General features: G+C 39.3%; 1 protein-coding gene and 1 long non-coding RNA gene across 2 annotated transcripts in view; one reads left to right on the top strand and one right to left on the bottom strand.

Annotated features, from left to right (window-relative positions):
* Positions 1 to 1306: 1306 nt before the first annotated feature.
* Positions 1307 to 19576, top strand: NTMT2 (N-terminal Xaa-Pro-Lys N-methyltransferase 2). Its single transcript, XM_020874174.2, has 4 exons — positions 1307 to 1545; positions 12188 to 12363; positions 17299 to 17548; positions 18308 to 19576. Exons 1-4 carry the CDS (start codon positions 1392 to 1394, stop codon positions 18577 to 18579), a joined length of 852 nt encoding a protein of 283 aa, XP_020729833.1. The 5' UTR covers positions 1307 to 1391; the 3' UTR covers positions 18580 to 19576.
* LOC139037506 (uncharacterized) overlaps positions 17298 to 25512 on the bottom strand; it is a 34803-nt gene continuing 26588 nt past the window's right edge. The window contains exons 2-3 of the long non-coding RNA XR_011490370.1: positions 18302 to 24110; positions 17298 to 17442 (exon numbers count right to left, since the gene is read on the bottom strand). This is a non-coding gene — a long non-coding RNA (uncharacterized lncRNA). The remainder of the gene's footprint in view (positions 17443 to 18301; positions 24111 to 25512) is intronic.

The raw sequence follows: 25512 nt of genomic DNA, 5'->3' as shown, positions 1-25512 counted from the left end.
ATTGGAAATAGATGGGGTGACAGTGGAAACAGTGTCAGACTTAATTTTTTTGGGCTCCAAAATCACTGCAGATGGTGACTGCAGCCATGAAATTAAAAGACACTTACTCCTTGGAAGGAAAGTTATGACCAACCTAGATAGTATATTAAAAAGCAGAGACATTATTTGCCAACAAAGGTCCATCTGGTCAAGGCCATGGTTTTTCCAGTGGTCATGTATGGATGTGAGAGTTGGACTGTGAAGAAAGCTGAGTGCTGAAAAGTTGATGCTTTTGAACTATGGTGTTGGAGAAACTCTTGAGAGTCCCTTGGACTGCAAGGAGATCCAACCAATCCATCCTAAAGGAGATCAGTCCTGGGTGTTCATTGGAAGGACTGATGCTGAAGCTGAAACTCCAAAACTTTGGCCACCTCATGCAAAGAGTTGACTCATTAGAAAAGACCCTGATGCTGGGAGGGACTGGGGGCAGGAGGAGAAGGGGACGACAGAGGATGAGATGGCTGGCTGGCATCACCAACTCGATGGGCATGAGTTTGAGTAAACTCCGGGAATTTGTGATGGACAGGGAGGCCTGGAGTACTGCAATTCATGGGGTCGCAAAGAGTCGGACACTACTGAGTGACTGAACTGACTGACAGATTTCAATGGAGTGCATATGAGGAAAACCATATCCTTAATAGGGAAAGATGAAGAAACAGTCTTCCATGACTAGGTATTATTTAATGCAAGCTAGATGGAAGAGTTTGCTGACAGATAAAGGTATTTAATATCAGAACAGGCTTTCATATAATTGCATCTCTTGAAGATCCTCAAAAATGGGAAACATGCATCTACCTCTATGAAAAGATTTGGGCAAAACTGTACTGATGAAAGAAGCATGGGTAGCTAAGATGACTTTGAAGGGTCCTTGTAACTTGAGGATTTGGCATTCCAGGAGGAGGGATGGAAATCAGGGAACTGGATCTCCTGCAAAATATTCACAACTCTTTGAAATGGAAATGAGGCTCTTCCTATTTAGGAATCAAATTAAAGCAAGTATTCAGGGTGTTAGCAGGCTGTGCTCCTGCTTGTTTGAAGTGGCAGCTAAAGGAGGGAGGTGTGCTTTTCCCTGGATGAAGCAGGATCTCGCTCAGCCTGTTTTCATCTTTACTTGGCACCTGCTGGCCAGGAGTGGTGTCGCCCGAGCAATCAGACAGTAGACGTGCCAAGAGTCTGACCTCCCCGTGTCTGCTGCCCCTCCCCCAAGCCCCATGACACCTCTCCTGATATAGATGGACAGGGATTGGTTTAAAATGACAGTCTCAAGTTCGTGTAGGAAGAGAAAGTTAATTCAAAGAAACTGTCAGGCAAGCTTCCTCTCTCTGTAGGAATAATTATTATCCCCTTTCACCATGGCCCACCTGGGAGCCCACTTTGCCTTCAGATCCCGCTGGCAGAAGACCGATGATGAACTCTGTCGACATAGCATGTCCTTTATTCTTCACAGAGCCATTTGCAATGACTTCTTTCAGAGCTATCTCTACCTGCTGGAAAATATTCCCCTGGGTAAGTGAGTCAGAGCTCCTAGATAAGGGATAAGAAATGACTGGAGCCACTGTGTGAGGTTGTGGGACTTTTCCAAAAGGAATTAGAACAAGGACACTTTTCAGATAAAAAGGACCCACAACCATTTAAATGGCTTAAATGTTTCAATGGCATTCTTTTATGGAGAGTGCAAAGATCAAGTGCTGCCTGGAAGGTCAAGCCTCTATTTTGGGACTTCCATGCACCTCAGACATGAGTAACTTGCTTCTCTGGGTGTTGGTTGTCTGAATATCAGGCTTGTAGAAATGAATTTCTTGAGTTTGAAAGGACATTTTTTATATTTGCAAAAATTTAGAGGTGAGTAAATTAGGTAACTCAAAGATGAGAGTATTAATGCAATAGCATATTAACTAAGAATTAAAAAGAATGGCTAAACAATAATAGATCAAGGTTGTTGGGGTGAGTGTGTGTGTGTGTGTGTGTGTGTGTGTCTGCATGTGTATGCATGAGCACACACTCCACGTAATGCTTTCTGGCCTTTCTGAGTTACAATATTAGTTTTCAAGGAATTGGATAAAAGGGCAACATAAAGCTTATCTGGTTTGTCTACACTGCTTTTCTCAGCCTGTGTGAAAGTGGTTAGTTAAGCGCACTCTTAACAGCCCTGAAGAGGAAATAACTTGTGATTAAAGAGTGAAGTATCCCCTTTGATTTATATTCCCCCAATGAAAGCAGGAGCAGTATGTTTCAGCCCCAGTCTGTTTTCTTAAGGTTGCTGAAAGCCCCATTGTACACTTGATGTGGGCAGGCTTTCCAGATGGGCAAGAAGCTACATAATTCTTTGTATTGCATTCAAGACTATGTTATCAGCTTACTAAAGTCACTTTCTAAGTCCATTTCTGAGGGGAATCTTTAATTCTAGATATACAAATGGCTATATGTCACATATATACATATATATATATATTCCTTATACAAATTTCTCATTTATGACTTTATTTGATCCTTATAACCACATGATGAGATAGATAGGATCAGCATTATTACTTTTCTATGCACCTTCTCACTGTTGTCCCCTATCCTATTTTTTCAAAGTGAGGAAAAGAAAATTCAGAGATGATGAGAGCAGTCTAGATAGGTCTCACCTAGATATCAAAGCAAGAACCAGGGCTCTTCCTGGTAGATCACATTTTGTTGTTCAGTCTTTAAGTTGTTCCCAATTCTTTGTGACCTCATGGACTGCAGCACTTCAGGCTCCTCTGCCCTTCATGGTATCCTGGAGTTTGCTCAAATTCCTCTCCTTTCTGTTGGTGCTGCTATCCAACCATCTCACCCTGTTCCACCTCTTCTCCCTTTACCTTCAATCTTTCCCAGTTTCAGGATCTTTTCCAACGAGTCCATTCTTTGTGTCAGGTGGCCAAAGTATTGGAGCTTCAGCTTCAGCAACAGTCCTTCCAATGAATATTCAGAGTTGATTTCTTTTAGGACTGACTGGTTTGATCTCCTTGCAGTCCATGGACTCTCATGAGTCTTCTCCAGTGCCATAATTCAACAACATCAAATTTTCAGTGCTCAGCCTGCTTTATGATCCAAACTCTGATCTACCCATAAGTAGTTCCTTTAGGACATAGTGGACATCTCATCTGTATCCAAATGGAAAAGTTAGAGCAGTTTATTTGGAAGATGATGATGTTCTGACCACTCCATATATTTTGTCAGACCACTGGAGACACTCTTTGGACGATACCTCAGTAACAGTAGCTTGTTGGCTGTGTTGCATTAGTCTGGCGAAAGATATAAATTCAATAACTTATGAGAGACTTGCTAAGGGGTAGATGACTGCCAAATTTTGAAAATAATTATTAGAGATTAAAATCTCATCTCTGAAACTAGCTGAAGATGAATTTTAAAAACCCCAACAAGTATTTATTAGAAAAATTAAATGGCCCCTTACTAATAATTAATTGCAGATTTTCAACATCCTGAGTTCAAATTCTGGCACTGTTACTGATAGAGAAATCACCCCTGCAAGTTACTAAACTCTGAGCATCATTTTCCTCAAAACTGTGGGGCTGTTGGAGTATTAAATGCAATTATATATGTGAAAATCATCAATGCTCAGTAAGCAGTAGCATTTCATTTCCTTTCTTAGAACCAGCTCTCTTTAAAGTCATCAAGCAGCCTTCCTTAGAACAGGTATTACCAAAGATAAGCTTAATTAACTGTAAGAGAGTTTTCAGGCTTCAGTGGATATTAATGTTTTCAGTTTGGAAATAAAACTCAGCCAGTGGAAGCACTCCTTTCCCAGCCCCACTGAGGTGTTTTAGAGCTGGCTTCCCCTCCTCTTGATGATTTCAATACTTCATAGAAGTGAAAATAAAGCCCTTCTTTTAAAAGACTGGGGAGCCCTACTGTAGAGTCTGCACAGAGAGTTTGTTGTTTGGAGTAATTATGGGAAGAATGGTGGCTAACCAGACTCTTTGATTCCTTCTTTCCTTCCTTCCTTCCTCCAACTGCCTGCGTTAGGCAGTCAGCCTCACACCAGCTCACTGTGAAGTGACATTCAGTCATGGGGACACTTGCTGAAATATCCCTGGCTAACTTCAGTGATTTCTGGAGAAGCAAGAGCATGCATATTCCAAGTCTCCAATGGAACTCTTAGCTATGCCATTGACTATGACAGAACTTCACAAAGAAATGGAAACATGCTTGTTACTCTCAGTGGTTTGCATATGTTAATTATCTCTGTTAATCCTCTCAACATCTGTATTAGATGGTGGTGTTATTTTCTCTACTGAATCTGAGGAACTGATCCACAGAGGAAGTAAGTAACTGGCCAAAGATCACATGGTGAGGAGTGTGGAGCAGGATTAGAACCCAGGCCAGCTGAACTTTCTAACACAAAATCATGCTGCCTCCCAGGGTAAATGGCAGCTTGACTAATGAGGGGAGCACTATAAGTTTTACCAAATTTTTCCAGCTGACAGGAATATAAAAAACAGTCCATGAGGAGCACTAGCTTTCTATTGAAGAAATCAGAAAGATGGGTGAGCCAGTGAATGGGTTCATATAATCTAGTTATACCAGCCCAAATTCAGTTAGAGGCCTGGAGTGAATGAATTTGTCGTAGGTGGCTGTTTGTAAACAAATGGGAAGTAGAGTAGGAAAACAATTCATGTAAATCTCCAGTTTGTATAACAGTGCGGGCCTGTATACAATCCAACTTGGAGGTGTACACATAAGCCAACTCCTCAGCAACTCTTCTAGCACGATCCACAGCATATTTTTGAGGACAGAGAAGTCAGTGAATATTTATTCATTATATATTGTGCAAGAATCTATTACTCCTGGACATTGTTAAAGGCTTAGTCTAACTTGGCATTTAGAATAATACTTCCATGCAGTTTAGCAAAAGGAACAAAGGCTTTGCATTTAAATAAGTTTGGGTTTGGACCTGGCTGTGACACTTCTTTTGTCCATAATACTGAGCATGTTACTAAATTTTTCTGATTTTTTTCATTACTTATCTGTAAAATAATGATTATAATTCCAGTTTTTGTGAGGATTAAGAGAGACAACATGAAGAGATGACATGAAAGTGCCTTGGCATAATGTCAGGCACATGGGAGGTACCTACTAATGGTTATTAACTCCCCTTCACTTACTCCTTTTTAGAAGAATTAGGCTCTGAGGAAGAAATTGAGAACAATGGTCACAACTTTGCTATCACAATTAAAACCTAGAATTAATAAAAACATTCCCTACAATACACTTGGAACTTCCAAATGAAACTCATCATACAACTTTTGGCATTTTTCAAATTGATTTCACCCCTGTGGAAGTCATGGCTGCACAACTCACTGTGCATTTTCCAAATGTTTATTGTTGCCTTCGCAATACCAATTATGTAAGACCATTTTTCATTTTAAAGAAATGAAGAAGTGGATACTTTTCCTTTCTTTAGCACATCTTCCTATACACAGTATTAAATGGGTAAAATATGGATTTTGGATTTAAATAGAACTAGGTTTAAACCCCAGTTGTATCACTCACTAGTGGGCAATTTCTTTAAATGCCCTCTTTTCTTCTGTAGATAGTCACATCTATCTTATATATTCAGTTAGATATAAATGCTAGCATATATAGTACATATATACATGTTTGATCACTGATGATTAATATTTTTTATTATTTGGGTTTGCCTAATTAGGAAAATCAGTATATCTTCCTATAGTTTTTCATTAACTACAAAAAGTGTGACCTATGTGTGATTATGTTGTGTGTGCATACATGTGCTCAGTCGTATCAGACTCTTTGCGACTCCATGGACTGTAGCCCACCAGGCTCCTTTGTCCATGGAATTCTCCAGGCAAGAATACTGGAGTGGGTTGGCTATTCCCTATATCCATTCACTACTTTGTTGAACCTGTTATCCAAAGAACGAAAAACTAGACAATATTCATTTATTCAGCGAACACTCAAAGGAAGCCTGCTGTGCGTCAGCAGGATGTAAGTCCTGGGGTTATAAGGAAAATAAGATAGAGCTTTATCTTGAGAGTTTAATGTAGGAGAGAGACCCGCACAGATAATTTTCGTGGAATGTGGGGACAGGGACAGGCATCACTACAGGATGCTGCAGAGGGAGGTGCAGAGGAGGCCTGGTGACTCCTGGATCAGCTTCTGACTCTTCTGACGCAAAATCTCACTGTGAAAACTCTGTCCCTAGTATCTTTGTATTCTGACCTTTTCACATTCAACAGCGGGTTAGGTAGAACACTCAAGTAGGAATTAGAGAGGAAGACGTTTGGCCAAGTGGGCAGGGGATATGATGTGCAGCAGGAACTTGCATACCTCCTTGCTGGAGTGGGGAAAGTGTATTTTCCCTCCCTCCTCACCTTTCTTTACCTTACTTGTGTTGAAGGCTGAAAAGAATTTGTGTGCTCAGTTGTGTCTGACTCTTTGTGACCCTATGGACTGTAGCCCGCCAGGCGCCTCTGTCCATGGGATATCCGGGGCAAGAATACTGGAGCAGGTTGCCATTTCCTCCTCCAGGGGATCTTCCTGACCCAGGGATTGAAACTATGTCTCCTGTATTCACAGGTGAAATCTTTCCCTCTGAGCCACCTGGGAAGCCCTGAAGTAGCCCTCAGTTGAAAAGGAAAAAGCCCACTAAACTTTCAGGGTTGAGAGTGTATTATTTTACAGGCAAGGAACCTCCAATTCCTAAAGCATTCAGGGAAGAAATAAAACCTAGAGGGACTCTCAGGGTACTTCTAAGGCTTGTTAATGATGACTTTCTAGTATTCTGGCACACACAGACCTTTGGATTCTACCAGGAACACTGATAAAATAAATTCCACTCCCTCCTACCCTTTCTTGTGGATGAGAAAACAGATATGACTTTGGTGTTTTTTAGATTCCACGTATAAGTGATATCATACATTATTTATCTTTCTCTGTCTGATTTATATCATTTAGTAGAATGCCCTCAAGGTCCATCTATGTTGTTACAAATGGCAGGATTTTCTTCCTTTTATGGCTGAGTAATATTCTTTGTGCCTAGACACATTTTCTTTCCTTCCTTCCTTCCTTCCTTTTATCTTTCCTCCTTTCCTTCCTTAAATTTTTACTGTCACTTCTTTAATGGTTAAATTGAGAAGTGATCACCTACAAATCTCTTTTATGGAAGACCTTATACTTCCTAAAAGCATCTCCTAGTTGGGCTTTCTTTTCTATTATAAATAAAAGACTAACTTGATCCAGTATTCTATCTCAAATCATTTTAAACTTACTATTTAAATCTAGCCTGCATATCCTCTGAAGACTCTCAGGTCAATTTCCAGTTGACAAACAGATCTAATATCTAGAATAAAGTCTAAAATAGTTATATCCAACTCTACTAAAAAACAAAAAAAGGAAAAGAGAGAAGGTACTTAGCAAGCATAAACACTACACTCTCAAAAAATCTTTCTTAGAGAGTTCACACGATCTTTGTTCTTCTTCAGGGCAAATTCACACGTACTTTATTTTTATTTTTGTAACATTGGAAATTCTTTGGAAGTTCAGCTTATAATGTAGGTCAAGAAATAAGCACCATGTTATATCAAAAGCTAATAGAGTGTCTAGCCTCTGGTTTAGACTATACCAAGTGTCACAAAAACATTGCAATTCCACAAGAATAAGCCACTAGATATATTTCTATAATAAAAAGGCATAGGCTGAAGTTTGATTACCTTATCAATCAACTGGCACCATTGCAGGAGCTATCAGGAGGGGAGTACCTGGGGCTGGACATTACACCTCATATATCTTTTTAGTGAAATGTTCCTGTCAATTAGGTGACAAGCCCATAACCATAAAAACTTACCTATTGAGTCTGACCCCTGCTGAGCTTGGCATTTACTTGTGGTCTAAATGTTGCTGGCATAATGGACCATTCCCATTTCCAGATTAAAGGTTTTAATAAACTCCACCAACTAGTTGACTTAAGCAGGTGATGATGAGAGTGGTTGTTTTGCTGCTTTGGTTGGATCAACAAGAGAGCACTGGGCTGTGGCTTGCCTGTGGCTTGCCCCAGAAGCATTCATCTCTGGGAAGACTTAGTGAGCTGTGATTTCTTAACCTGATTTTCTGAGACATCCAGACGAATTTGGAACAGTCGTGTCTTTTTGGCATGGTGATGCTTAATTTTTGTTGTCCCTGTTGAATTTACAAGCATTCATCAGGTTACCTGTTGACATAACACTTTACTGAGTGCTAGGGAAGGGGGACTGGTGTTGGTTCCCAATGATTTTGAACATGAGGGCATTCCTTTTAAAGTTATATCTTCTTAATCAGATGCTCACTTGTATATAAAATGTCAAAAAACCTATATATTTATTAATAGTTTTAAAAGGTTTGTATTTTTAAAATGACAATCTATTGTTCAGTTAGTTCAGTTCAGTCACTCAATCATGTCCAACTCTTTGTGACCCCATGGACCACAGCATGCCAGGCCTCCAACTCCTGGAGTTTACCCAAACTCATGTCCATTGAGTCAGTGATGCCATCCAACCATCTCATCCTCTATCATCCCCTTCTCCTCCTGCCCTCAATCTTTCCCAGCATCAGGGTCTTTTCAAATGAGTCAGCTCTTCGTATCAGGTGGCCAAAGTATTGGAGTTTCAGCTTCAACATCAGTCCTTCTAATGAACATTCAGGACTGATCTCCTTTAGGATGGACTGGTTGGATCTCCTTGTGTTCCAAGGGACTCTCAAGAGCCTTCTCCAACACCACAGTTCAAAAGCATAAATTCTTCAGCACTCAGCTTTCTTTATAGTCCAACTCTCACATCCATACATGACTACTAGACTATTTATTAATAGTTTTAAAAGATCTGTATTTATAAAATGACAATCTATTGTATTAATTAATATATACAGAAAATATAGTATATAATATTGTTAGTCTCTAGGAAATAACATACATGGGTTCTGATTCCTATATTCCTTTTAGCAAATTCATGATCACTCAAGGGTCCAAATATTGGCCTCAGCATCTTCAAGCTAGGAAATAATGATGTAACTCCCTCCACAGATGAAATAGACTACAATGGAGAGAAGTAGGGTTTATTGGAGTTTTAACATTTAGAATAAAAATTTGGAACTATGTAACCGTTGTTCAATTCAGAGCCATGTGGTGTACTTATCCAACATCACAATCTTAGTGTTACCTGAAGAAAAATGTTCCTAGTAAAGTTTAAACAGATTCTCTTTTCTTATACTCCTTCTATGTACGATTATGTCATAGTTTGGTTTGCTTCATATCCTGATTGTAACATTTTTTATACAGTTGTATGTTTTACTTGGAGCATTCAACTGTCTTTTATTTTTGTTGAGGTTAAAAATATGTCTTCCTAAGGATATTACTCATGTTTTCTTGCTTCTTCCCTACTATCTATTGCCCAAAATTCAGTTCATTCTATTTCCTGAAGATATTTTTTGAAGCCAATGCTTTCTGTTGTAGTATAAACTGATTTCTTTCTAGATCTAATAATACCTACCTTTTTGGGATTTCTTTTCATTGGATTCCTGGGTTAATTTTGTTATCTTTCATGATATATCTTCTCAATTTTAACCCTCACTGAGATGGAATATAGCTTTCAGAGACTTGTGAAGAATGAATATGGGAGGTAAATATTCTCTCACCATTTGAATGGTAACATACTTTAGCTTCAAAATAATTTTCCGTTAAAATATTGATGACACTGTTTTCAGTGTTTCTGATGAGATCTGTGTTATGAGCCTGAGTCTACTCCTTTGAATATACAGCTGCCAGGTAAAATATGAGGTCAGTTAAATTTGAATTTAAGATAATCAACAATTTTTTAGTAAAAGTATGTCCCATGCAATGTGTGATATTTTGAGCATATTTATACTAATAAATTATCCATTGATTATCTAAAATTCAAAAGTAATTGCAATGTCTTGTATTTTTATTTGCTAAATCTGGCAACCCTACTTGAAAGCCAGCAAACTTTTTCCCTATAAATAACTTATAATCTTCTCATTACTCTTGGTGTTTTGAAATTTCCTAAGGATATGTATAAATGTGACTTTATTTATTTTTAATAAAAATTTATATACATAAAAAACTATTTTTATTTGAATAAAAATATTTATGCATTTTAATTAATTAATTAATTTTAATTAGAGGATAATTACTTTATAATATTATGGTGGGTTTTGCCATACAGTGACATGAATCAACCAGGTTTTTAAAATCCATATTGCTTAGTACATTTGGGCCTTACAATCTCTTTCAGCTTTGAGAAATTTTATCTATTTTTTGGTAATAATTTTCTTCCCTTCATTTTCTGTTTTTGAGAATCTTAATTAGCTTGATATTGGGTCTTCTGAATTAAATCATTATAGCTTTAATATTTTTGCTTCTGTTTTCTGAATCTACCTTTCCCTTTATGTCCTGATGTGTTTACTCAATGTTAACTCCAAAGTTTACTCAATATTAACTCCAAAGTTTTTGGTAATCAAAATTTTAATTTCTAAGAATTCTTTATTATGTTTTACATGGTCATTTTCTTGACATCTTATCTTCAATTATGGACACACTTGTTCTCATATATCTTCACGGATATAAATTTTGCTTGGTTTTGGTTTAAATTCTCAACAATTTCCCAGATTATTTTGTATTTCCTTTGGAGTCAGTTTTGATTGTTTATCTCTATTTTGTTTTTCAGACATTTACCCTCATGTATTTGGAAGTCATTTTTTATCCACAGTTAGGGATGAAGGACAAGGTAAATGATTTTAGGTAGTGGAGAAGATTTCCTCCATTACATACTTCTCCACTGAATAGAAAGGATGACAAGAAGCTCTTCATATGCCAGTTGACCTTACCAGACTCTGATGAATGTAAGCAGATGAGGTGCCTGGAACCTTCTATATGCCAGAATTACTGTTCTAGGATCCCAACACTAATGGGTCTAGTTCTCCTTTTTTTTTTTTTTGGAGAAGAGACATATTACCCCCCTTAGATTACAGCTGTACTGCTTGTCACTTTTGGGAGGGAGTGCATTGGTCACCTCCCAATTGGCTTACTTCCTTTGCAGATGTCCTGAGTTGTAAATTCTATAGTTTTGTTCCATTTGCTTTTTGTCTTCCAGAAATTTGTTGAAATCATGAATTCATTGGTGGTCCCTCCTCATTTTCTTCATTGTTACAGATTGAGTTTATTAAAATAATTCATGGGGAGTATTGGGAATGAGAGAAGACAAATGGATGGATTCAGTTTATAATCTTGAACAAGAAGTTCATCCCTTTCATCTCACTTTCTATCACTTCCTTCTGAATGTTCTCTAATGAAAATATTTTATATCTTCAAGGATGCATTTTAATTTACAAATCACATTTAAGTGCATGCTCATTTACCCTTCAGAAGTGGGTACACATGTTTTTATAAAAAGAAATGTTTAAAAATAATACCTCACTTCTTTTCTGAAATAATGACATAGTATACGTGAATGTGCCTAGTATAATAACTAGTACAAAATAGTTGCTCAGAAAATATTGCATTTTTTAGTATTTTATTTTCAGAACTTAGGACTCCAGCACATTTTCTGTCATGTTGGTACAAAGAGATATATGGGTATGAATTGCTTGAAAAAGAAATGAAAAAAATACCTATCCCTAATCTACCTTGTGGTTAGAAGTAAGGATTAGTGATCAAATTTCCATAAAATATTTTAAATTTTATGATAAAAATAAAGTCAAAGATTTTTATCTTTTAAGATAAAAATAAGTCAAAGATAAAACTTACTGTGAAACTTGTGAAATTATTTATTCTATTGTAGCAAACACTGTTGAATACTTCTAAACTCAGTGACAAGCTATTTTTAAAATTAAACTCTAGGTTTATTAAATCATGAAAATGCCACATGACTGTGATTTATACATGAGACACCTGAAGATCATAGTGTTTGAGAAGTTTACCTAAGGTTAAATAGCAAGTAAATAACTGAACTAGAGCTCATACCCAGATCTTCTGACATCAAATGAATACCCTTTCCTCCATACCACTGATTTGCAGGCTTCTAAGAGGAAATTCGCTGCATGATAAGAATGAACTTGTTCTGTCACTTAAATATTAATAATGTTTTATTTTCAGTGAAATTGTATGCTTTAACAAGTCAAGTCATCAATGGTGAGATGCAGTTCTATGCCAGAGCTAAACTCTTCTATCAAGAAGTACCAGCTACAGAAGAGGGTATGATGGGAAATTTCATTGAACTGTCCAACCCAGATATCCAGGCGTCTCAGAAATTTCTCAGGAAATTTGTTGGGGTGAGTATCCAACTGTAGTTTGATTAGGAAGCAAAGTTCTGGCAAACAATGAGCTCACATGCTTCTGCGTTGTCACCTCAGTCATATGAAAGCTAAATGGGTGAGCCATGAGTTTAGTGTCAAAGCCTGTTTTAAGAGGTTCAAAAAGGATGGGTCACATTAAATGACTGGTTTATCCTAGTTGGCATTTCACCCTCCTAGAACCAGCTTATTTCTTATGCTTCAGGGGAAGGTGAATTAGCAGTGTTAATATTTACAAGTAGTAGATTAAGAAGACTTCTCTTTCAGATCCCATAGATAAGCAGTTGACACTCAGATGACTGATGAGAGATCATGCCATTTGGGATCTTGGGGTGATTTATTGAGTCTCTGTAATAAAAATTCAACGTTGCAAGGAAATGCAGGCTTATGTTTAGTTTAAAAATGGTAAGTATAGTAAAATATCTTTATATTTTTTTATACACAGTTGAGACATTGCCTTGAAAAAATGTGATCCCTTTATAGACTTGGTGTTGGGTAAAACTCCAGTTCCTTACTTTCAGGCCATATGGAGATGGGTTATTTACTTTAGGGGCCAGAATCTTGGGCTCCAGAGTCATTATGGTCCTTCTTACTGTATAAGCCACCTTGGGTTTACTCCTTAAATTCTCTTAAACCTCAGTTTTCTTATCTGTGTCTAGAGTATAACCACAGAATCTATCTTGTAGGATAATGTGAATCTCAAATGAGATACTATATGTCAAATGTCTACTTTAGTGCACATAATTATTATGCAATATAGCTCATTTATTGCTACTACTGATAACAAGCTTTCATATAATTCGGTCATTGTATTTTATGGAGCTTCATTTAGTTGGGGCTTCCCTGGTGGCTCAGATGGTAAAACATCTGCCCGCAATGCGGGAGACCCAGTTTCGATCCCTGGGTCAGGAAGATCCCCTGGAGAAGGAAATGGCAACCCACTCCCGTACTCTTGCCCAGAAAATTCCATGGACGGCAGAGCCTGGTAGGCTACAGTCCACGGGATTGCAAAGAGTTGGACACGACTGAACGACTTCACTTTCACTTTTTCATTTAGTTTTCAGAACAGACAACCCACACAATAAAGCTGCTGTTAGTTCTACTGAGAACAAAGTCCTAACTAGCAAACAGGTTTAGTTCCAATTCACTATGAAGTTATTCATCTGAAATTGGACTCCATTTTATTCTGATGAAGGAACCATTAAGAATATTACAAATATTTGGGATTAGGTTGTCAACCTATTTAGAAGCATAATATTAATAGTTTCCCTAGTGTTGAGGTGAGGTTCACTTTATATCCAACTTTCTCTGAAGCACCCTTTGCCTGAGTACAGAAAAATAGGATCAGGATGGAGCGCTCATTGGGGCAAAGTGTCTGGACATCAACTGTGGCCATAAAGGACTATGAAACTAGAGATGATGGCTGGGGTTATTTATAGATAAGGTTAACCTGAAACATTTTAAAATCAGTGTTACTGACTGACTTCACTGAGCACTTTATCTGAGATAGTCACTTTGATGAGCAGTTTAGAAGCACTGTCTTATCTTTCTTCATAATAATTTAGGGAGGTAAGTACTATTATTATTTCTCATTTTCATGGTTGGGGAAACTGAGGCTTATAGAGATTAAGTATGTTTTCAAGGTTATGCAGGTGGTAAGAGACAGAGCTGGGACTCATGCCTGGCAAGGTCTGTCTGATACCAAATTCCCAGCTCTTATCCACGACATATTTTTCCATTTGTTTCATGAAGCAGAAAAAATCCCTGCTCTCTCTTTCTCTGTGTGTGTGTGTGTGTGTGTGTGTGTGTGTAGACCACAGACCTCAACTCTCCCCCAATCTGGCCAAGAGCAATCCCTCCTGCTCGCCTTGAGGTGAAGCTGACTTTGATCCCAGTGCATTTCAGAAGCTTAGTCAGTAATCCGGCTGTCTTGTCACTCCATGTGGAATGCCAAACTGACCACAGGGATGCTGGTCAGACAGAGCCCATACACAGGCCCACGGACCTGGGAAAGGAAACAGCCTTCTCCTGGCATATTTATGTTGGAAATGAGCAGTCTGCTCTTTTCAAACAAATATAAGGAGTCCTTCTTAGTAGACAGGGCTCATTGTGAAGCTGTGACCTCAAAGTACAAACATAGTCTTTTTAAAGAAACGATATTTTGGTACTTTGACCTTAATAATATGCTAAATTAGTATCCAGGTCAAGATACAAGGAGTTAGGGAATATGAGTATCTGACATGATTTATCCTTGTGTCAACTGGGAAAAGGCAGATTGTTTAATTTAAAGTTTTGCTTTTCTTTCAACACTTAGTGACCTGGGACAGTGGGAAAACACTTTTAAACTTGTTGCAAATGTGCTTACTTTAGCAAATAAACAAATGATATCAAGATAATATCAATGGCATAGCTGATAACATTCCTTACTTTTAGCTTTTTGAGGGGAAAGTAAAAATTTATAAAAAGTAATTGGTATTTGATGGTTTTATCTCTTGATATTTCTCAGAGATTGGATGACTGAAAAATTGGGGGCTAACTGTATTTCATGGTTTTTATACAGTGGTATTTAACACTTTATTTTCAAACTCCAATGGAAAGAAGGTTAAATAACGTTCTTTGAAAAAAAGACATAGGCAGAATCAAAATGAAAATGAAATTTCTAAGAGTATTTTACTATTTTATATGAATCCATAAATATGAAGATGGGGTAATAAAAGTAAAGTTCTGAAATCACACATTTATGTGGTTTTGGTCACATTCACAGAGGTGCATAAAATTTCAATCTAAGCACAGTAATAAGCAGCCATAGTGTCCAAGAGAGTAGAGATGCTGTCCCAGAGGTCAGTCTTTAAATGTCTCTTCTCAGAGGCACAGCATGAGAATGAGAGAAAGAGGAAAAAACCTGGTCCCAGGATATTTGAGGCTGTGCCAAACACATGGAATGGCATGGAATAAAGACAACTAGGCAGTAGTGGTGAGGGGCAAAGGTGCACCTGATTTGAGTAAAAGGCATCTTTTGTATATTTATATAACAGTTTTTGTATTTGTGTATTCATGTATAGCATGTATAACAGTATATTTGTGTGTATATATCATGTATTTTGTATTTATATTATGTATAACAGTATTTGTGTATTCGTGCATACGTGCGTGCTCAGTCACCTCAGTCATGTCTGACTCTTTGTGACACATTGGACTGTAGCCTGCCAGGCTCCTCTGTCCATAGGGATTCTCCAGGCAAGAATCCTGGAGTGGGTTGTCATGCCCTCCTCCAGGGGATCTTCCCGACTCAGGGATTGAACCTGTGTGTCTTATGTCTCTTGCACTGGCAGGAGGGTTCCTTCCCATTAGCGCCACCTGGGAAGTTCAACTGTTTTGTAATATAACTGTTGTTTCAAGGATAGCTACAGTCAAATATCATACATACATAAACGCACACACACACACATATATATACGTATATACACATGTTTATTTCACAGATATATACTGGCTGTGTGTGTGTGTGTGTGTGTGTGCGAATGTATATTACTCTATAGAAGCAAGTTTGAGAAGGTTTTCATTGGCTGATATCCTCCTATCTCTATTAACTATTCATCTTTCACCGTCAGTTAATTTAATTAAGAATTTTATTTTTAAAAAGTTTAAGGGCTTTTTGTCCAATAAGTCATGTGGTTTCTGATGCAAAAGCAGAAACAATTTTTAGCACGAAAAGAGACAGGGGGACTTTGCTGCAGCTACCTTTTATCCTCATGCATATGCTATATGCCATCAAGGTTGAGTTTGAAGTGAAATTCTGGCCTGAGAATGGAACAGATTGCATTTCCTCAGCTCAGGTTCTAAAAGTTATCTTCCACACAAGAATGGTAGATAATTCAGAGCCCCCAAAATCAGTTTTGAGAAAAAAATAAAATTTTAATCATCCACCCCAGTATGAATTGAAATGTGTTCACTGCATGAATTTGAAAAGCAAGTTTAAAACTCTGAAAGATTCTCTCTGATTTGCTCTCTTTTTCTACAAGGCAGTAAGCTACAGTAAAAGTCCATTTGCTATGGGTTTGACCCAAATTGGCAATTAACAAAGTTCTACTTTCATAGGACTTTAAATGGCCCACTTCTTATAAAACATTACCTAGTTCTCAAACCTAAGACATTTTCTAAAATCTTATTTTTTAATTCTTTGAAAGACCTATATTTGGATAAAATAAAGAAGGCAAAAACTAGAGATGTTTGGATATGTTTTGAAAAAAGTCATTGAATGTTTTATAACTTGACTCTGGCAGTGGGTGCGTGCATTTTAAAGTTGCTTCAGTGCTACAACTCTGTGCTACTGTATGGATTATAACCTGCCAGGCTCCTCAGACCAAGGGATTCTCCAGGCAAGAATACTGGAGTGGGTTGCCATGCCCTCCTCCAAGGGATCTTCCCGACTCAGAGATTGAACCCATGTCTCTCATGTCTCCTGCATTGGCAGGAGGGCTGTTTATCACTAGTACCACCTGGGAAGTCCACAGTAGTGGGTACGTACCTGTATACATTGTCCAGACTCCTTGAATGGTACATTTAAAATAGTACATTAAATTTTATGTGTGTTGTGTGTTAGTTGCTATGTCGTGTCCGACTCTTTGCAACCCCATGAACTGTAGCCTGCCAGGCTCCCCCATCTATGGAATTCTCCAGGCAAGATTAATGAGTGGGTTGCCATTCCCTTCTCCAGGGCATCTTCCTGACGTAGGGATCAAACCAAAGTCTCTTGCACTGTAGGCAGATTCTTTACTGTCTGAGCCACCAAGGAAACCCACATTTAATTGTATGAACTTGACCTAAATGAAGTTTACTTAAAGAGGTAACTGAGTGTCAAGACTCGGGGTGAGTGTCTGTCATTGGACTGTTCCACAAGGTACCTTTCTGCAGGGCCCTGGGAGAGCTGGGACGGACTGTGCCTTGGACTGCGGCTCCGGGATAGGAAGGGTCAGCAAGCATGTCCTGTTGCCGGTTTTCAACACCGTGGAACTGGTGGACATGATGGAATCGTTCCTCCTTGAAGCACAGAACTACCTGCAGGTCAAAGGGAACAAGGTAGAAAGCTACCACTGCTATAGCCTGCAGGAATTCACACCCCCACTGGGAAGATACGATGTCATCTGGATTCAGTGGGTCATTGGTTAGTTCTGCATGGCATTGCATCTTCCCTTCTCCTCGCTAACTGGAGGGCTTGAGGAGGCAGAACAAGGACACAAAGGGATATTTGGCTCTAGCTGCACTGAGAACAGTTAGCTAGTCTAACATATAATGGGAACTCCGCCAATGCTCTGGTCCTCTGGATTCTGCCCCTAACATCCACTGAACAAGGCTGGCGATTCCCATTCTTAGGATGGAGTGTCTTTGTGCCAACCTAAATCCTAGAAGAAAACTGGATATTTGAAAAACTTTAAAAAGTGTATCCCCATTATTGACAAATCTTGGCTTTCTTAGATTTAAATTCTCAGGAAATGAGATAGCAGTGAATTAGATTTTGGTCTGTGTGTGTGTGTGTGTGTGTGTGTGTGTGTGTGTGTGTGTGTGTGTGTGTGTGTGTGTAGGACACAGGAATGATAGCAGAGTTGAGTTGTTCAGCAGACACGGAGTGAATCCAAGGGATGAGGAGTGGTTTCTTTTGTGCCTGGGAGGTAGATAGACTAGGTTGGTATAATAGCTGTTTTACAGAGCGTGCACTGATTCCCCTCAAAGATGATACCTGCCCTCTTACCTAAATTCTCAAAGCCTCCCGCAACAAAACAATGCAGGCTATGAAATAATTCCTGAATGAGTGAACAAACAAGCTCCCGATTTGTAACCTTGTGCCCGTTCAGTCTTTCCTACTCACCTCCTTCCCCACCCACCCTTTCATCCTGTTCCCCCATTTACTTGGCCTCACCTGTAGGGTACCTGACCGATAAAGACCTTCTTGCGTTTCTTTCCCGGTGCCGAGATGGCCTGAAGGAAAATGGCATCATCATACTGAAGGACAATGTGGCCCGGGAGGGCTGCATCTTCGATCTCTCTGACAGCAGCGTGACTCGGGACATGGACATCCTCCAGACCCTCATTAGGAAGAGTGGGCTGGTGGTGCTGGGCCAGCAGAAGCAGGACGGCTTTCCAGAGCAGTGCGTCCCGGTGTGGATGTTTGCGCTGCACCGCGATGGAAGCTCCTGACCAGCTGCCGGAGTGAACGACTGCCCTGCACAGTGGTGCTTTGGGAAGAGTGGCTCTCCTCTGATTCACAAGTTACATCCCTTGTGATCCATGGAGGAATGAACAGAAGGGAGGCAATGTATGTTTCAAAACAGTTGATGTCACGTTTCCACTAATTATGTAAGTACATGCACACACGCTGTGACTTTTCCAAAAGATAAATGGAATGTGACATCTGGAAAAACATCTAAACCGTACCAGTGTACCCATAAAAACAGGAAAAGGAGCAACATCCACAAAATATAAACTGCGTTGGTCTCTGAAGATTTGCATTAAAGAGTAGTTTTGGGTGGGTGAGATGAAGTCTAGACCACCTTTCTATACCCTCATGCTAGATACTTTATACTTCCTTCCTTTGGGAATATTACTTCTCTTAGAAAAAAGTCTCCCCCTAATTAAGAAAGCACCAGTGAAAATAACCTTGTAAAACAATTCCATTACTTAATTTTGTCTTTAGCAGAAAAAAAGAATATGGTTTCACTTTCTATTTTGGGTCAGTTTTGCTGTCCAATGATGTAATATGGATGTAATTTCTTAACAGAAGTCTGCATTTCAGTGATGGGAAAGTGTCTCCTTTCAGGAGAAAATGTTTTACCCTTGAATTTCAGCTGTGAACATGTAAGTGAATGTCATTGATAATCTAGTCACTGGCTTCTAACACAACTTGCTTCATTGCAGTTGCTCCTGTTTCCTTGATTGATAAGAATGTACACTGGAAAGAGATAGGAAATGGTAAACCTGAAAACTGAACTAACTGCATTAGTTTAATTAAAAATATCTAAAATCTTTCAAAAACAAAAATGTAATTTAATTTCTATTAGCAAAATGTTTAAATATAACTCCTATTTTATTTAAATGCTCTAAAGTCTTCATGTGAATGATTTGTCTTTTGATGTATTATGTATTGAGTCTTCTATGAAATACAATCAGTTTAAGTAAATAAAGTCTGTTAAATGCATATGCTATCACCCTAAAATCATTTTTATAAGTCATAGCTCTAAATTAAGAGGAAAATAATTATTATAAAACACTATGTTGATATAGCATGACTTAGTAGTTTGATTTTATGTCCTGGAAAATTATGTCACTCTGACACTGGCACCTTCCAGCTGTAGTATGTTATTAGTAACATTTTAGGGTAATATAACAGAATGTGAGTTAAAACCATTACTGGAGAAACCAGAGACCAAAATTAAATAAAATGGTGAATCATTACCAAACAGAATTACTATGACAAAACAAGAATTCTCATGTTTTCATCCTCTATGTATTGGAAAAAATTAACTAAATCTTCATTTTCAGCCCATCCTAGGAATTTTCTGCTTCTTTTGCACTTAGCACCCTTATTCTCTTACTTCTTGACTTTCTGCTTTGCAAGTACTCACGTGCTGATTGACACAGTTGTCCATTCCTCAGCACCCCGGGTCCTGATCTCAAGGAAGAAATAACATAATTGTCCCATTAATATGGATACATAATCTTTAATTCGGTTGAATCTTTGAAATAGATCGGCAGTCCCTTTCCTCTTCCTATGTCATTTTCTGTTCTTAGAAAACTTCCAGATTTTATTGTGCCACAAAAATTCCCAACTCCATATCTATTTTTGACTTAATTGATAAAGCAAAAATTAGGAAGTAAATTATACCACTATCTCCTCTCTATAACAAGTTAATAACTAGTACAAGGTAAAGGGAAGAGTGGGCTTTCCTGTTGCCTTGCAGTCAAGAATCTACCTGCCAATGCAGGAGACATAGGTTTGGTCCCTGGATCTGGAAGATCCCCTGGAGAAGGAAAAGGCAATCCACTCCAGTGTTCTTGCCTGGAGAATCCCATGGACAGAGGAACCTGGCAGGCGACATAGTCCATGGGGTCTCAAAGAGTTGGATACAATTGAAGCAACTGAGCATGCAAGCGTGCATGGACTGTAGTCCACCAGGCTCCTCTGTCCGTGAAATTCTCCAGGCAAGAATACTGGCGTGGGTTGCCATGCCCTCCTCCAGGGGATCTGCCTGACCCGGGGATTGAACACTCATCTTATGTCTCCTGCATTGGCTGGTGGGTTCTTTACCATTAGTGTCACCTGGGAAGCTCAGGCTACAGTCCATGGAGTTGCAAAAGAGTCAGACAGGATTTAGCGACTAAAGGGAAGAGTAGCTTGAGAGGTGAGGCCATCAGAGTCAGAGCATGCTGCTGATAGTTCATGCGCAGGTTAGGATGTGTTTAAAGAACAATGGAAATATCTGAGGTTACCAGAAGGGGCTGAATTTTCTGATTTTAGGAGTAGAGTCAAGGATTCTACAGAAGGAAGACTTTTGGAGTGAGATATACTCCAGCCGTCTTCAACAAGGCAAACGTATTTCTGATGTTCATCAACACATCAGTGTTGTATGGTGAGTGACAATCTATATTAAGTCATAGTCCAAGTGCCCCCAAATCATTTGGGCAGTTTTTATAAGATAGAGATTCCCAGGCCTTGTCCCCATGAGAATCTGATTCTTTGAAATGGGATCAAATAGCTTGTATTTTTTAAGATCTCAAACTGATTCTGATCATTACTTTTGAGGATACTGATAAAAGAGGTATTGAGCTGGGCTCTTCAGAGTCAAAGGAAGATAAGATAGGGCAGGCAAGACGCAGGGTTTAGGGAAGTAGATGAATGCTGAAATTCATTCTCCACACCAATGCTAGCTTTCTAAAACCTAAACTGACCATGTTATGTATAAACTTCCAATGACTCCCCATCACTGATAGGATGAATTCCCATCACCTTAGAATGACATAAAGCCTTTTGTGATCTAGTCCTGGCTTCTCTCTCCAGCCTGAGTTTTCCCACATTTCTTGAAATTGTGCTTAACTACTTATAGATCTCTCAAGGAGCTATGACTTACGGCACATGGCATTTATAGATGTTACTTCCTTATTTCTCATTCTTATTTTATTTTGTTTTTAAAAATTTTTTGGCCATGCCACATGGCATGTGGTATCTTATTTTACCGACCAGGGATCGAACCCATCAATGCCCCCTGAGCACTGGCTGAGCCTGGCTCAGTGGGTAAAGAATCTATGGGCAAGGCAGGAGACACAGGACACACGGGTTTAATCCCCAGGTCAGGAAGATCCTCTGGAGGAGGAAAGTGGCAACCCACTCCAGTATTCTTGCCTGAAAAATCCCATGGACAGAGGAGCTTGGTGGGCACAGTCCATGGGGTCCCAAAGAGTTGGACACCACTGAGCAACTAAGTACACATGCGTGTTCTAACCACTGGACCACCAGGGAAGTTCCAGAATATCTCCCATTCTTTTCTGTCTGTCTCAGACTGCAAAGATATTACTGACTCTAGGAAAGCTTCCTTCCAGATGCTGGGTTAGATGCCCCTCCTATGTGCCACCCTCATACCATCTGCTTAACATGTCACAATACTTAGCATGTGCCATTGTAATTGCCTGCTTACCTGTCATTTCCTCTACTAAACTCTGAGCTCCTCAATGGGACATTCATGTTAGAGCCTCAGTTTTTAGCATATGCCCTAGTTGTTGTTGTTTAGTCACTAAGTTGTATTTGACTCTTTTGAGACCCCATGGACTGTAGCCTGCCAGGCTCCTTTGTCCATGGGATTCCCAGGAAGGAATACTGGAGTGGGTTGCCATTTTCTTCTCCAGGGGATCTTCCTGACTCAGGGATCAAATCCATGTCTATTGCATTGGCAGGTGGGTTCTTTACCACTTGCCCACCAGGAAAACCTATATCCCCTACTACACTGAAGTGACGTAGTGAAATGAAAGTCGCTCAGTTGTGTCCAAATCTTTGCGACCACATGGAACATACTGTCCACAGAATTCTCTAGGCCAGAATACTGGAGTGAGTAGCTGTTCCCTTCTCCAGGGGATCTTCCCAACCCAGGGATTGAACCCAGGTCTCCCACATTGCAGGTGGATTCTTTAACAGCTGGGCCACAAGGGAAGCCCAACTAATACACTGAAGGAAGTCCAAATTTTACTGAAAGTATGTAAGTAGAGAGACTCAGGGGACAGTCTGTTTCAAGAGGCATCAAACAGGAATCAGAGCAAAGCAGCAAGAAAAACCAAGAGCTTCTGAAGTTCCATCAGCACTGGAATGTACAAGATAGGTCCAAGGAGTGACGAAGCAATGTAAACTGGCAAGAACCAGGAAAGGAACAGAAATAAGGCAGCAGTAAGCTCAGGGGTCAGACGTATGGGAGAAGACTGTAGCAAGAAAGTTAGGTCTTGGGGCAAAATCCTGCCTAGTTAGGAAATCTCTTTTTTCAATAGGGGCCAATTCAAGGATATGGTCAACCAAAGACCCATAGTTCCATTAGGTGGGAAGGTATACCTCATAAAAGAGACATGTTAAAATTGTGAGTGAAACTGAAAAACAAACCAAAAAAAGTGAAAGTGTTAGTCACTTAGTCGTGTCTGATTCTGCGACTGCGTGGAATTCTCCAGGCAAGAATTCTGGAGTGGGTTGCCATTCCCTTCTCCAGGGCATCTTCCCGACACAGGGATCAAACCTGGGTCTCCTGCATTGCAGGTGGATTCTTTACCATCTGAGCTACCAGGGAAGCCCTAAAATTGTGAGTAGGTCTTAACAAAGCGACTTGTAATCCTCATCTGCCTCCTGTAAAGCAACAAGTCCGAAGAAGCAGCAAAACTTAGAGGAAGTCATTCCTTTTCTGAAAATTGAAGAGAAGTGGAAGGTGTGCACCTGTACTTCATAGATGAATTAATCGCAAACATGTCTGCAATTGTAGGTGAACTTTGGAGGACCCCTTGGTTTATCCAATGATTCATGAAAGGGTGCAGTCTTCACCTACCTCCTCTTCTGAGAACCTGAGCCACCACTCCTCAGCAATAATATAGAAGCATGCCAAGTCTCAAGGGGTCAACAATTTTATAGATTCAGGATCATCATAAAAATATAAAACAAAATGAATAAGGTCATCCACATGAAAGATGAGCTGCTTTATATCGTGGACACTTTTTGGCCCCATTCTGTAACTCCACCATTTCCTACAACTGGCCTGTTTTGAGTGATGTATTGGGGAGAAGACCTGTGTCAGATATATTCAGCTGCCTGTCAGGAGTAATTAAAACCAGTTGTGTTATTGCTTTCCTTAGTTCTAGCTGATTCTTTGATGCTTTGGTGTCTATGCCAGAAAAATACCTCTTATAATCATCAGAGGCCAGTGTTTTCACAGAGGTCACTGCAAGCTAATTAAGCAAATATGTGAAAAATAGTTTAAAATTATCTCAATTAGTAGAGTGTGTGTATACATGCATCTGGAGTGGGATTAAGGAAAGACTTTTAAAATAATAACTGACTTGCAGAGTTAGTGATTTGGTGTCAGAGAACTACACATATATAGCACCTTTGTACGTCATTAAGTTGGCATGATTTTGTCCTTTTGCTAGGTGACAGGCTGTATTACTTACTGCAAATAAACATGTAGGAGATGTCCAAGAAGACTGTGACTCTGTAATGGGCAAGAGAGGTACATAAATAATAATAAATTAGGATAAAAAAACTAAAATAATAGAATGTACAAAGAATTAAATAATATAGACAATAGAGTGACTCACTACATCTCTGGGATTGGAAGGAGTTCACACAGATTCCATTCATTCAGCACATATTTTCTGAATGCCTACTATGTGCCACACACTGCTCTAGGGTCTCAGGATACACAGGGAGTAAAAGCCAAAAATCGCTGGCCTTGTGGAGCATGTATTCTAGGAGAGACAGTATTATAACATATAGAAATTAGTAAATTATTTTTTAATGTTAGAAAGTGGCAAATTTTGGAAAAAGAACAGGGAAAAATAGAGGAAAGTAAGGGGAATTGAGAGTCATGGAGGAAGACTGTAATTTCAAATAGTGGCCAGGATTGGTTTTGCTGAAGAGGTGACATCTGAGCACCAGGTTAAGAGGGTGACGGCACTGGCCATGTGGATATCTGGGGGAAGAATGGGCAGCCAGTGCAAATGCTCCAAGTCTTGAGTGTGCCTGGGCTATCTGAGAAACAGTAAGGAGGTTGGTGCAGCTGCAGCCGAGTAGATGAGGGAGGCAACGTAGTAAGAGAGGAGCTTTAGGGATGTGCCCGGGGCCAGATCACACAGGGTCTGGTAGGTTATGGAAAGGACTTCTGTACTGACCAGGAAGGGAGGACATTGCAGAGTTTTGAGCAGAGCAGGGACATGATATGACCTATGCTTTTAATTCTGCTGGCTGCTGTGTTGAGAAAAGGTAACAGTGGGGTGAGGATGGAAGAAGGGAGACCAGGTAGACAAAGATGTGGGAAGTTATGGCTAATGATCCAAATTCTACTTGTTGCTTTTTTGTAAATAAATGTATATCAGAGTACAGCTACACCTAATTGCACTATAGTTGCCACAATGACAACATGGCCTGCAGAGCAGAAAATTTACTAAATGACCCTTACACACACACACACACACACACACACACACACACACACACACAAATCAAAAAAAAAACCTATCCTAATCCCTGAATTATCATATTGCAGAAATTCAGGAGAAAAGTAATGGTGGCTCAGATCAGGGTAGCAGTAATGCTGATACTGAGAACTGTTTGATTCCAGCTATGTTTGAAATGACAGCCAACTCTATTTGTTAAATGATCATGTGTGGGAATGCAATAGAGAGAAGTCAAAGATGAGTGTAAATTTTTTTGGCCTGAACCAGAACACAGTTTCTATCATTTGAGATAAGGAAAGTTGATAGTGAAACCGTTTTCATGGAGAGATCAGGAATTAGAACAGTTTAAACATTTGTGTGTGTTTTTAGATGACAATGACACCCGGTGAAGATATTGAGAAGCCTATTAAATATGCGGGTCTGAAGTTCAGGAGAGAG

The sequence above is a fragment of the Odocoileus virginianus genome, chromosome 11 (genome assembly GCF_023699985.2).
Source record: "Odocoileus virginianus isolate 20LAN1187 ecotype Illinois chromosome 11, Ovbor_1.2, whole genome shotgun sequence".
NCBI lineage: Eukaryota > Metazoa > Chordata > Mammalia > Artiodactyla > Cervidae > Odocoileus > Odocoileus virginianus.
The sequence above is the reverse complement of the archived record's forward strand: the minus strand, read 5'-3'. Positions and strand labels throughout refer to the sequence as shown.

What these genes read in the sequence shown, in the direction of transcription:
- NTMT2 (XM_020874174.2), top strand. Translation starts at nt 1,392, where the DNA reads ATGGCCCACCTGGGAGCCCACTTTGCCTTCAGATCCCGCTGGCAGAAG. An exon ending in GCTGGAAAATATTCCCCTGG is followed by an intron (nt 1,546 to 12,187) that starts GTAAGTGAGTCA and finishes TTTTATTTTCAG; the next exon opens with TGAAATTGTATGCTTTAACA. An exon ending in TTCTCAGGAAATTTGTTGGG is followed by an intron (nt 12,364 to 17,298) that starts GTGAGTATCCAA and finishes ACCTTTCTGCAG; the next exon opens with GGCCCTGGGAGAGCTGGGAC.